Source organism: Chelon labrosus, assembly GCF_963514085.1.
Source record: "Chelon labrosus genome assembly, chromosome: 7".
NCBI classification, from domain to species: Eukaryota; Metazoa; Chordata; class Actinopteri; order Mugiliformes; family Mugilidae; genus Chelon; species Chelon labrosus.
This window is the reverse complement of record NC_140343.1, coordinates 13,205,677-13,217,738: the sequence shown is the minus strand read 5'-3', so window position 1 is coordinate 13,217,738 and position 12,062 is coordinate 13,205,677. Positions and strand designations below refer to the sequence as shown.

The following is a 12,062-nucleotide window of genomic DNA, read 5'->3' as shown; positions in this document are numbered from 1 at the left end:
CACTCTGAATTATAAATAACCCCTACTCAGGTCTCCCTTCAAACAGGGGTTAGAGCAGGACAGTATAGGGAAGTAATGTATGTTTCCATGTGCTGGCGAGTGCAGACCTGAACTCATCTGCATAAGCAAGCCCACGCTTATATTGTTATGCTCCTTAACCCTATAATCCATTTGCAGCTGCGATAGTAATAACTAATGGACAGAGAGGTCTACTGCCTTCACACTGGGTCCACGATTATAAATATTTCATAGGCTGCAAGATCTACTGTTTATTTTCAGATGAAGAAAATGAACGGACTCTGTCTCTTTCCTTTGCTCCTGCATGCCTAGATCAAACAATGTTCAGTCATTTAAACTGCTTCTAGACTGCTGAGAAAGAGGGAGATAGACACAGCGTAGGGGGAGAGGGGAGAAGAAGGGGGGGGGGGTTGTACCAGACCACAGCTGTGAGAGTAATTATGTGCTCTGAAATGTGATCATTTGTGATGAATAATGAATCGATGGCTGAGATAGACTAGCAATGTTTGGCAAATGGAATGAAAGCTGGAAACTAGTACAATAATATTATGTATTTGAGAGTCCGTGGGTGCATTAGTGAGAACTTTTGCGTTCTCAGTGTGTGTCTGCGCATAAAAAGTGACTGTGAGAGCCGGTCTGGTCTGTTGTCTGTGTGCTGTGACGGTGTCATACCTCTTGTATGGTTCTGGAGCCGGGGAAGTTGAGATTGTACTCCCTCTGAGCCTCACGATGGCTAATGATCAGCAGGAAGTTCTGGTTTAATGACTCTTGGAGAGCACTAAAGGAAGGAAGGAAAAAATGCCGTAAGAGATATGAACGACCACTGCAAAGGAAATTTAAAGACACTGCAAAAACACATGCAAGAGGAAGAATAGAAAGGTGCAAAGAAAAACAAACATTATCACTAAGAGTGACAGAGTCGAGTAAAGGGCAAGCTGAAACTTGTCAAGTAGTGGTAGCCTGCTGGCCTACAGAGAGGTGGGTGCCTACTCAGGGGGGCAGTCGCCCACTTTACTGGTTGTGTCTTAACAAGCCTGGCCAGAGCTATGCTCAGCACAGCAGGCTGCCTCAGCTATGGCCACCTGCACAGAAACAGCATGGAGTCCATTAAGCTGCCTTATTGCTAACAAACCTGGAGGGTATTAAGAAAAAACCCATGAGTAGCTTCAGCACCTTCCTAACAACAAAGTCTAAAGATACCTGAAAAGCAAGATTTTCACTTCTTCAACATCTGATATGGGTCTAAGTGAATACCAACAACTTCACAGTTAATAATTGTACCTCCAACTTGTCCCTGAGAATGGTCCATTTCTCACTTTGTACACATATCTAAACAAAGTCCAAAATATGAAATTGCGACAATATAAAAACTAGGGATGCTCCGAAATGAAAATTCTTGGCCGAAACCGAAAATGGAGACTGACTGTTTCGGCCGTGTTGTTACGGCGATAAAAGTCTTTTGGCAATTTTCAGTTGCCAAATATTTGGTGCATCCCTATTAAAAACACACTTTAGCCACCTAGCATGCTAATAATTGTAAAGCCACGATTATCGTAAACTGACCTAGAGACCTGTTGATGAGGGCATGTCAAAGGGTATGTATTGCTTTTCCACTACTCCTTTTTAGCATGAAGAAACTTCAGAAACGCAAAGTAATAAACACACAGACAAAACTAGTGAATGAAGACATTTTTAAGTTCTGCCATAGAAAACTAAGAATAAGAATAAGAAAACCTTTATTTGTCCCACAATGGGGAAATTGCAGTTTGCAGCAGCATGCAGAAATGGCAGAGATTATTATTATTTCACATCTTAAAATGAATAGAGAACTTGATTAAATATTCTATCAATAAAGTTTCCTTATAATCTGTTAAAATTAGCATGTTTTGTGTAGGGGTTTGTGTTTTGTGTCTTTTTTCTTTTTCATCTTTCCTTCTCAAAGTATGATCAATGACCACAAGCAGAAACCACAGGTAACCACTCCTCTGAGATGTTGTTTCTGGACAGACACCAGAAGCTCACTCAGTAATTTATACCAGCGTCAGGGACGCAGTGTTAGAGAAAAGGAGGTGGGGGAATCAACTTTTGGAAGCTTCATTTACAATAAGCTGTGAGGTTAAGTAGCGTTTTGAGCAAATGCTGGGTCTGTGAGGCTGAATAGCAATGGGAGGCTTAAAGGCCGAAACAGGCACTTAATCAGGGCTCAGAACCCAAGGAGAGGAGGAAGAGTTGAGAGAAAAAGAGGGATGAGGGAATTAATATGTAGCGCACACATTAATTATGCAATCACACCCTTAATCTGCGCAGATCTGGACGAGCTTATGTTAACAGAAGCTCAAATTTACTGTAATGACAGCATATTTACATTGACTAAAACTACGAAATCAATATGTAAATGTAATGTTTGTTGTAGCTAACTGAAGAAGATTGGAAATGTGTGGAGCGGGAAGGATGGATGCATATGTAATAGGGCTGAGCAGAAGGATGACAAAGATGGGTGTGCATGTGTGTGAGGCGGAGAGGAGAAATAGAAGGGGTAGGGACACATAAATAAGGATCTAGCTAATATCACGATTATGTTTGGACACAGTCCCGAGCTGGTGCTGGCAGGCAGCTAGACTCCTAAATAGGCAGAGAAAGAGGGTAAACTGAGTGGAAGTGTTACTCTGTCCTTCCAAGCAAAGAAGGAACATCTTATCAGTCATTTATGGCAGGACGACAAGCCATTTGGTGTGTGCGTGGGTGGAGTTCTGTTCAACATTTACTTTGAAAAATCAGATCCCTCATTGTGCTTTTTAGTACAAATATAGCTACTTAAAACATCACACGTATTCAGTGGAGAAAAACAATTCGTAATCAGTTCCTTGTCATTTCCCATCTGTCTAAAGAGGCCTGCTGGTCCACATATAAACAAAACAACCATGTTTCATGTCTAATATATTAGAGTGTGGACTGCTTTTACCCGCTGATGTTTTCAAAGCTGCCGCCCGCTGATAGAAGCAGGCCCCGCAAGCAGTGAAGGGGTTGAAATGTGGATGTCTCCGTGTTTGCTTCTGCTTTCAGAGGTCTCTTTCTCACTCAACACACACACACTTGGTGACATCTAGGTCGGCCTGCAACATCTCTGGAGGCACTTGACATGGCATAAGGGTGCTGAGAGGAAAATGTCATTTAACTTTATGGACAGCAAAAATAGAGCGTTTTGCAGGGGGAGAGGAGCAGGCTAAACAGATTGGTTTCATTCTGAGGTAAGCCCATCGCCTAAGCTGTGAGTCCCCGCGGCACAGAGCAGACTCTAGACCTTATTAAACTAGCACTGCCAGGCACAGAGATGCACACGCACGCACACTATGTGACATGTACGGCAAAACACAAATACCCATACACACACACACACAGCGTCCCATATGTATTCTCCTCAACCTCAAACTGACATATACTATACTTATATCAAAATGTGTGTTTCAACTGCTTAGAAACATGAAAACACACTGAGCAGAACGGTACATGCTGACTGATCTTGCCACTAATACATACAGAGGAGGTCATGAAGCGCACACAAGGTCTTCTTACCTCCTCCACATTTTGCATCCACAACAAAGCAGAAAAATGCGAAACCATTCAGGCTCTGCTCTGTTTTGGTCTGCCATCTCGTCCCAAAGTTAATTAGCATGTTAACTGCTGGATCCTTCCCATCAGGGGTGCTTTAGCTAACCAGGTAGCTATCACCCAAAAGCATCTGTGTATCTGCTACTGGATAGCTGACACACGGAGGGAGAGGTCAGGGGACAGGAAGCGGCAATAAAAGCCTACAAATTCTAATGAATCATTTTTGCAATTTCGAAGAGTTCAAATTAATATAACCTTTCACTGGCAAACGCGCTTTCTGGGAGCTGGAGCGGAGAATAAACAAGAAAGGTAACAGGCTCCATTGAAATATTCATCAGGCTTTCATCATTTATGCAAGAGATTAGCTCCTCCTCAACACCCTCTTGTATTCACAGGCAGTCATGAGCATGGCCACAGGAAAAAAAAATAGAAAACTTCTCCAGACCAGGCTTTAACACCGCAGTACTAAGTGCACCTCACATCACTAACTAAATAACTACCTGAGATGGATTGGTGCTCAAAGGAAAATCTCCCAAAGCCTCAAGATTTATTTCTAATCAAACAAGACAACCAAGAGAAGTTTGCTCAGCGAGACCATAATGACAGTGCAGCACTATTTAATCAGTCAGTTTGGTTTAGGTGTGTGTGTACTGCATGAGCCAAGCTCTACAAAGTAATTGCCGGGGATATTACCATTTATAGGACATTTGCATTTTTACTCAGCAACAATTTGAAGCAAATAAGCAATGCGAAATTAAATTTGTGGGGGGGTCTCTCTTCAGACTACAACTACAAACTAGCTCGTGGGAGATGGTGATAATTTCATTAGCACATTCAAAATAGAAAAGTAAGGACAGTCATACATTCACACAACAGCATTAGCAGCTACAACACAACGTTTACAGAGACAATTTGAGCATTTAGATATATAGCCCTTTTTTTTATAGCATACACAAAGTTGACATTACTTTCCTAAAGTGGAAATTCATAATTACTTGTAAACCACAGTAGGTCATGTGCAACTTAACTTAAACATGCCATGTGCTGCTCTCTGTTATAGTGTCTATCGTCAAAGGCACGGTCAAAGTTGAAAATGTACACGTCCTAATAAGGACAACAAACTTAATTTGACAAATGAATTGAGAGAACCTGTGTGACAAATGAAGATGTTCTTCTTCCTTAATGTTCCTTTTGTGTTTTCCAAAAAACAAACTGAGATGTGTATAAGAAACTTGGGTTTTGAATTCCAAACTGTGCCACCTCATACGCCGAGTGTACGCTTTATTACCTGCAATCTAAAGTCTAGTTTTTCTTGCCTAAAATGTTCAATTCACATGGGTGTAAGTTTTAAGTTTTAGCAGTAGATTTAGACGTAGCGTTGTAGTGGATTGAATTATGTTCAAATACACATTAAGACAAATGTACACAAATTTACACAACTAGAAGAAATAATAAACTTTAAAAACAAAAGAATTCAGCACTAAATTTTTTTCGTTAAACTGTGCGAGATTGTACAAGTGGAGCTAATAAAAAGGCAACTGACTGTGTGGATGTTTGAGGCAAACACTGTTACCGGGTGCATGTTTGAAAATGGCTTTAGAGCGTGCAACAGCCATCCAAGTTGAGACAAACAAACAGAGAACTTTGAGGAAAATGATCTACATAATGTTAGTAATTACATTTTCTGTTATATTTAGATTTACTGTGGTTAATTGGATGATTATAATCAATATATTTATTTTTTTTTTGTGAAAAGAGGAAAGCAAATTTGATGCCATGGACACAACATTTGTATGTAATGCATAGACAGACTGGCAGTGAGCTGTATAGCCAAGTACAGTGGACATATTTTGAGAAGTTTTTTTTAAGATAACAAAGAAATAATTTAATTTCTTGTAATAAAAAAGACAATAAATTGTGACAAGTGGATTAACAGCCCCAACTTTCAGCAACACTGACAATGGAAAAGTTAAAATATGTAATATTAAGCAGTACAGCAGTACTTTAGTTGGCGTGGCGTTGACAATGTGTACTTCCTTTCTGCAAACTTTATGCTGAGGCCCTTTACTGCCACTGAGCTCTGTCTACTGCAACAAATTTACAGATACTGCACACATATTACTCCTACTGTGGATATATGGTGTGACCACAGTTTATTTTTACTGCTAGCTAACAGCTTGTTTTGTCTCGCTACAGGGGACTGTTCCCCTCATATTCTGTGATCTGTCACCTATCCTCTCCCAGTATGACAGCAGGGCCACCACACACACACATTTATACACAAATGCATTTGCAGCAGCCCACCCACTCCTTTCAGCCCCAACTGTCCGCCATTAAAATAGCTGCCACAGAATAATGAGCTCCTGACACCCAAAATGATATCGATAACACTTGGAGACATGGCAACGGTGCTGCTAAAAAGACACAGCAGTTAGTATGGGAGTGAGAAGATGAGGAGAGGCAGGGTAGAGAGAGCAAGAGAGGATAGACTGGGGAGATGATGGCCATTAGCTGCCAACACAATATAAATGCCACTTAGCCTAACTAGCAGGCAATGCAAACTGCCAAATGATGTCTTTTACAAGCGTTCTGCTGAAGTCTGGATGCTTGTTTCCTTTACATTTAATGGCCCATGTAAATTAGGGCCATTGTTTGTAACACTATTGAAAGCTCTGGGTAATAAAGGATGTGTGCCTGTGAGGAGTGGCAGGGGAATTTTTTGAAAATATCCAATCCAATTTCCTTTTTTATAAAATGGAAAATTTCCATAAACTCAAACAATGGTTTGCAGAATGAATGACTAACTCACAACTTTCCTAAACAAAACTGGATTGTAGAATTTTTATTGAGAATCACAACTAAACACTTATAAACTAAAGAAGACCTTAAAGAAGCATTTCAAAAAGCCTCCCTGGTTTTAAATTTTTAAAGACTACTCCTGCTTTGACTGAAAATAAACCTGAAGGTCTACCTAGCTGTTTGTTCTCATCTTCAATGAACGCCAACTAGCATTGCAGCATTGCTTAAACATTAAATTCAAAAATATGTACTAACTTCAAGAGTGCATAATTCAAGTTTCCTTCTAAAAATATGACCCAGTTCCTTTAATAATATTAGGAGCAGCAGCACTTTGAATCCTCATCATAACTCTCATTTTGCCAAGAAATGTCTGCAAACCACAGATACAGCATCCAGCAAAACACTCACACAAATGCACAGCATATATGGCAAGAAACTAACGCAAAAACATACACCCAGAACCAAAATATGGACCGTTGTACTCATTTTTAGGAGCCTGATGACCCCCAAAATAAAATTTATCTTGGTCGTTCTACAATAAGCAGATAAAACGAAATGAGAAATATTATTTTTGGATGGCGTTTACCTGATACTTATGAAAGGACAATCGCATGTTCATCTGCCACCTATGATTGTATTACAGCTATGACTTTACACTGAGCTGCCTGACATTTCAGATGGAAAGGTTGCTAATATTGGCAGGCATTCACTAAGACAAGCAGAACAACAACTGGATGGAAAACACTGACTTCATGAAGCCTTCTCTCTTTTGTCACTGGGTAAGAACACTAATATAACAGACTGCCTCGATTAAAAAAAAAAGAGAAAAAAAAAAAGGATAAATAATAGATTTGAAGTGTGGATACCGTAAATAAAGCCTCTAAAGACCAATATGTAAAACAGCCCTCAGCAAGCAACAATATCAGGACAGAAAATACAAAGAAGGGAGAGGAAATTATTATTTACACAATACACAGAGATTGTGGCAGCAGACGCTCCTCTCAAAATGTCACAATGGATATGAGAAAATGAATGCGCACGACAGGTCAAATGTCTCTTAATAAACCAGTGAAAATTGTGTTTGCTGGATGGATTCTGAGTGCTGCTCCTTTATACGTGCACATAGACTACCACCTGGTGTTCACTATTGGATACTGCACCCACACAACACCATTCAGTATATGTGCAGTGTATGATAAAAAGAGGAAGAGGGCTTATGGTAGAGTGGTATACCTGTTTGTGCTGGTGCTGGCAGTAGGTGCAATGTCTGGGGTCAGGACATACAGGCTGTTGTTCTTGGGCAAGTGTAAACTTCTCAGCAGCGTCTGATTACAAACACACACAACAAATTCAACATGGTTCTGTTAAATGAAACGGTTTACAGCTGGAGAGAGAGAGTGAGGAATTTGTGCTCAGTACATCAGAACCAATAATTGGCAGTCTTTAAAAATATTCTGAGTAATATTTTAAAGGTGTGTATATATATATATATATATATATATGTATTCGCCCTTCATCATTTTCTACATTTCTGCATAAAACAGTTGGATTTTTTTAAGTCCTAAAAGTAGACAACGACAACTCAATTAAACAAATGAAACAGAAATATCATACTTGTGTATTTACTTATTATATAGTTTACAACATTATATATTTGTGAAGCGTAACCTTTATTTTCTGGTGTGATCCCCCTTGTTCAGCAATAACTGCAACTTAATGTTTTGGACCGCTGGTTAAGAGTTGTCTACAGTAGGGATGTCCCGATCGGTATCGGGGAATCAGTTTTGGGATCGAACCAGGCATTTTTAAAATGATCATATCTGAAAGCTTCAATTAAGCCTGACCTTTTGTATTTATTTATTTTAGGTCTGCCATGAACCAAAACCACGTGCTGGTAGTGTCAAAACGTCTTTATAGTATGACACACGCACACATATATGTATATATATATATGTACGAGCTACTGTCTCCTCGCTACATTAGCTTTGACAGCACCATTTGTTGGACTTAATACAGTCGCACGGTGCACACATGACCTAGGAGAATTGACCTAGAGGCATTCTGATCGGCCAGTACTTAATATAAAAAGATCGGCTAAGGGGGAAAAAGAACTTCTCTCGTCTGCAGCGGTTTGGAAGAATTTTAGCCCATTCCTCAGAACAGAACCACTTCAGTTCTGAGCTGCTGGTGGGTTTCCCTACATAAACTCCTGATGTTTTAAGTCATTTTTATGCAGAAATGTAGAAGATTCTGAAGGGTGCATAAACCTTTAAGCGGAACTGTATGCTATATTCTATATATTCTCATCGTGTTTTGTTTTTTTTTCCCACTTTTTCACTTGTATGTTTGTGACATAAATAAACTCACGCTGTCAGAGACATCTCCAGTCTTCCATCCCTTCAGCTGCATTTTGGACACTGGAACACCAAGCTCTGTCTCAAGGATTTGTTTGATTTCTCCTGTGAGTTGGATTTGGACAAAGACATCCAGTGAGGAGGAAAAATAACTGCTTACCCCTCAGGAAATATTACGTACATGTAGATCAGTGTGCGTGTGTGCGCGATGCTCACCAACTGTGCAAGCCTCCTCGAGCACCAGCTCTACAGTGCGTTGCCGGTACTCCACTCTGAAGTTGAGCATTCGGGATTGACGCTCTACAATGTGTCGGGAGGTGGGGTTGATGGGGCAAAAAGCTGAGGTCGAGGATGATGGAGGAGAAGAGGATGAAGACGAAGAAGAGGCGGGAGGAACTGCACTTCCTGCTGCTGCATCGGCTGCTTCTGCATGGCTGGGAGGTCCGTAACTGGAGGACTGGCTCGCCTCACTGGAAAAGTTGCTGCACAAATGTGACAAGGTTACTTGTCTTCATGTGATAATTTAAAGACATAATATTTTGTCAAAGGTCATAAAGGACAGGCGAATATTTCTGCTCACGTTTTGTCCCCTCAGGCTTCCTCATCATATGACCCATACTTCACACAACACAGTAAATCTTTTTCCTCTTTACCATGAGCATAGTGTGCCCTTTGTTCTTGAAGTGTGCACAGCAACTGTCTTGTAAGTGCACAGTGCCAGAGTCAGTATTTTAAACAAAGGCTCTATTCTATTTGGCCCACAACATTGATGAGGTCACTGTCATGAGGCACAGGTCAACTGCCACAAAACCTACACAAACAGGCTGGAACAATCGGGAGAGACGTTAAGATCCAAGCATATGGAAACATATCATAACTCTCCTCGAAGAGCCACCTAAGTGAGCAACCAAACAAATAGAATAGAAAGAATGGTATAGTGGATGGGGCTTCTTCACGATTATGTTCAGTGTTCAATAACAAATTAATGCAGTCATTTCAAAGCACTCTATTGACACATATAAACTGGAGGAAAGGTGTGGGAATTGCAACCATTTTTTAAGACAGTTTCAACTTTCAGGGGCTCTCATATTATTGGACATTTAAACGTTATCTTCATTCATTCATTTTTAATACTTTACAGACGCTGACTTTCTGCACGTAATGCCTACATTCGAAACTAACTTGGACTGGGACCTAACTTTATTTGACACCTAGATGGTTGTAGAACTTCATTGCGACATTAAAGCATCAAAAAACTGTGATAGTGTAAAATGACAAACGCACAAACCCTTTTGTACCCTTAATAGAGATTTACCAACAAAAGTTTCATGTAACGACATGAAATATAGCATATTTAATGGTCACAGTAGGAATAGCTGAAGACTATCGGAACAGTATCTGGCCCAAAATAAAACTGGCACTTGCCACAAAAGTATCGTGGGGTGCTAGGGGAAATGACAGAGATCTTGATGAGAATATTCATTCATTTCTTGAAGGTGTATGGAACAGATACTAGGTTATAGCAGTGGCTCTACATATGAAAAAAGGATTCAGACTGCAGTTTCACCTAAACTTGGCACAGTTTATTATAGACCGTTAAAATGTTGGCGGTGGCTGGTGCAGTCTCCTGCTTTGCTACAGCTAGATGGCACTCTTGTCCCATTCATTTCAAGAGGTGTCCCAAAACAGCAATTGAAAATGCATTTGGCCCCAGCTCAGGTCACGACAACGTCTGTTTACTGGGCAACGCCAGTCTACTCTTACCAATGCCAGCCACTTAGTAAATGGGTTGGCTGCTGGTCAGCGAGCCTCCATTCACAGCAATGTGTGCCCTCGAGAAAGACCAGCAATATTCTCATGGCCCAAGGGCCTTAAGCACACTACAGCGCATGCATGCATGTGCACACATGCACACAAGTGTGTACACAAAATAAAACGGTTTAACAGAATGTCTCCAGTTTGAGAGGGTTAAGATTAGCTCAGTTCATTCATGAGTGTCAACTAACCGTCGAAGGAAAGTGAAGGGCACAAAGACTCTTAAAGAAACCTTTTCTATTCAGAAACTGTGTACACTCCATTCTTGGCAGAAAGTTTCCTTGCAGTTGCAGTCTTTTATATTATTCCTCTGTTAAACAACAGAACAGAAACAACGGCAGGAGCAATACCCTCCAACTCAGTAGCCACTATTTTGGTGTAATTTGCTGCTTATGTATGTATATGGATAGGTATATGTATCTACTTACTGAGCGCATCCTCTAAGATTTAACATTCAAATATTATTTCATGATATGTGATGAAGTTCTGCACACTTTAAGTGGTGTACAAATTGCACCCACTATAACCATGGCTAAAGTTCACATAGCCTAGTCATAGTGTGGGGTGGGGGAGTTCGATTTCCTGTTAATACAATCAGACTTCGACGTTCATTCAGTATTTCATTTCCTTTTTGCAACACGCATCCATCCTCTAGAAGTGCATCGGTGCTGCAGGCACATATTCCCCTAGTTATATATAGCTAAGCCCCATACCCAGCTATTCATATCTCTTTGGCATTCTCTCAAACTCCTTTACATGATCTTTCTAGTGCGACAAAAATACCACAAAGCAATGAAAGTCATATGTGATGTGCATGACCTCAGGTAGCATCCTACTGTGTTGCAATGTCAGAGGATATATTTTCTCAGGTTAACAGTAAATGTGTGGCAATGTGGTCATTACCTTTGTAAGATCCCATTCTCCTGTGGTATCACGCCATTGATAGCTGCCTGTAATGACAACACAAGTCAGTTATTTATCACAATATAATGTTAGTGTTGTGTTTTAATTAGCAGCTTCCAAAACCACAAAGTTCACCATATCCCGTCTTCTCATCAGGAAATACACAAAAAACAAGTTCACTATGAGCACTATTTACTAAGAGACTATGTGCAGCGTACAGACGTGGACAAAATTGTTGGTACCCTTACGTTAAAGAAATAAAAACCCACGATGGACAATGAAATAACTTGAAACTGACAAAAACAATAATGAATAAAATTTTACTGAAAGGAAAATCAGACAATGCTTTTCAATTGTTCAATAGGATTTCAGATCAGGGTTCATGGAAGGCCACTTCAGAATAGTCCAATGTTTTGTTCTCAGCCATTCTTGGGAATTTTTAGCTGTGTGTTTTGGGTCATTATCCAGTTGGTGGACTACGACTGAGACCAAGCTTTGTGACACAGGGCAGCACATCTCACTCCAGAATGCCTTGATAGTCTTGAGATTGCACTGTACACTGCA

At 40.3% G+C, this 12,062-nt stretch overlaps 1 protein-coding gene across 1 annotated transcript in view; it reads right to left on the bottom strand.

Moving 5' to 3' along the window:
- faf1 (Fas (TNFRSF6) associated factor 1) overlaps nucleotides 1-12,062 on the bottom strand; it is a 56,891-nt gene that overhangs the window by 39,488 nt on the left and 5,341 nt on the right. The window contains exons 3-7 of the mRNA XM_084548103.1: nucleotides 11,499-11,545; nucleotides 8,997-9,262; nucleotides 8,794-8,885; nucleotides 7,660-7,751; nucleotides 691-796 (exon numbers count right to left, since the gene is read on the bottom strand). Coding sequence (XP_084404229.1) covers nucleotides 691-796; nucleotides 7,660-7,751; nucleotides 8,794-8,885; nucleotides 8,997-9,262; nucleotides 11,499-11,545 — 603 coding nt within the window. The remainder of the gene's footprint in view (nucleotides 1-690; nucleotides 797-7,659; nucleotides 7,752-8,793; nucleotides 8,886-8,996; nucleotides 9,263-11,498; nucleotides 11,546-12,062) is intronic.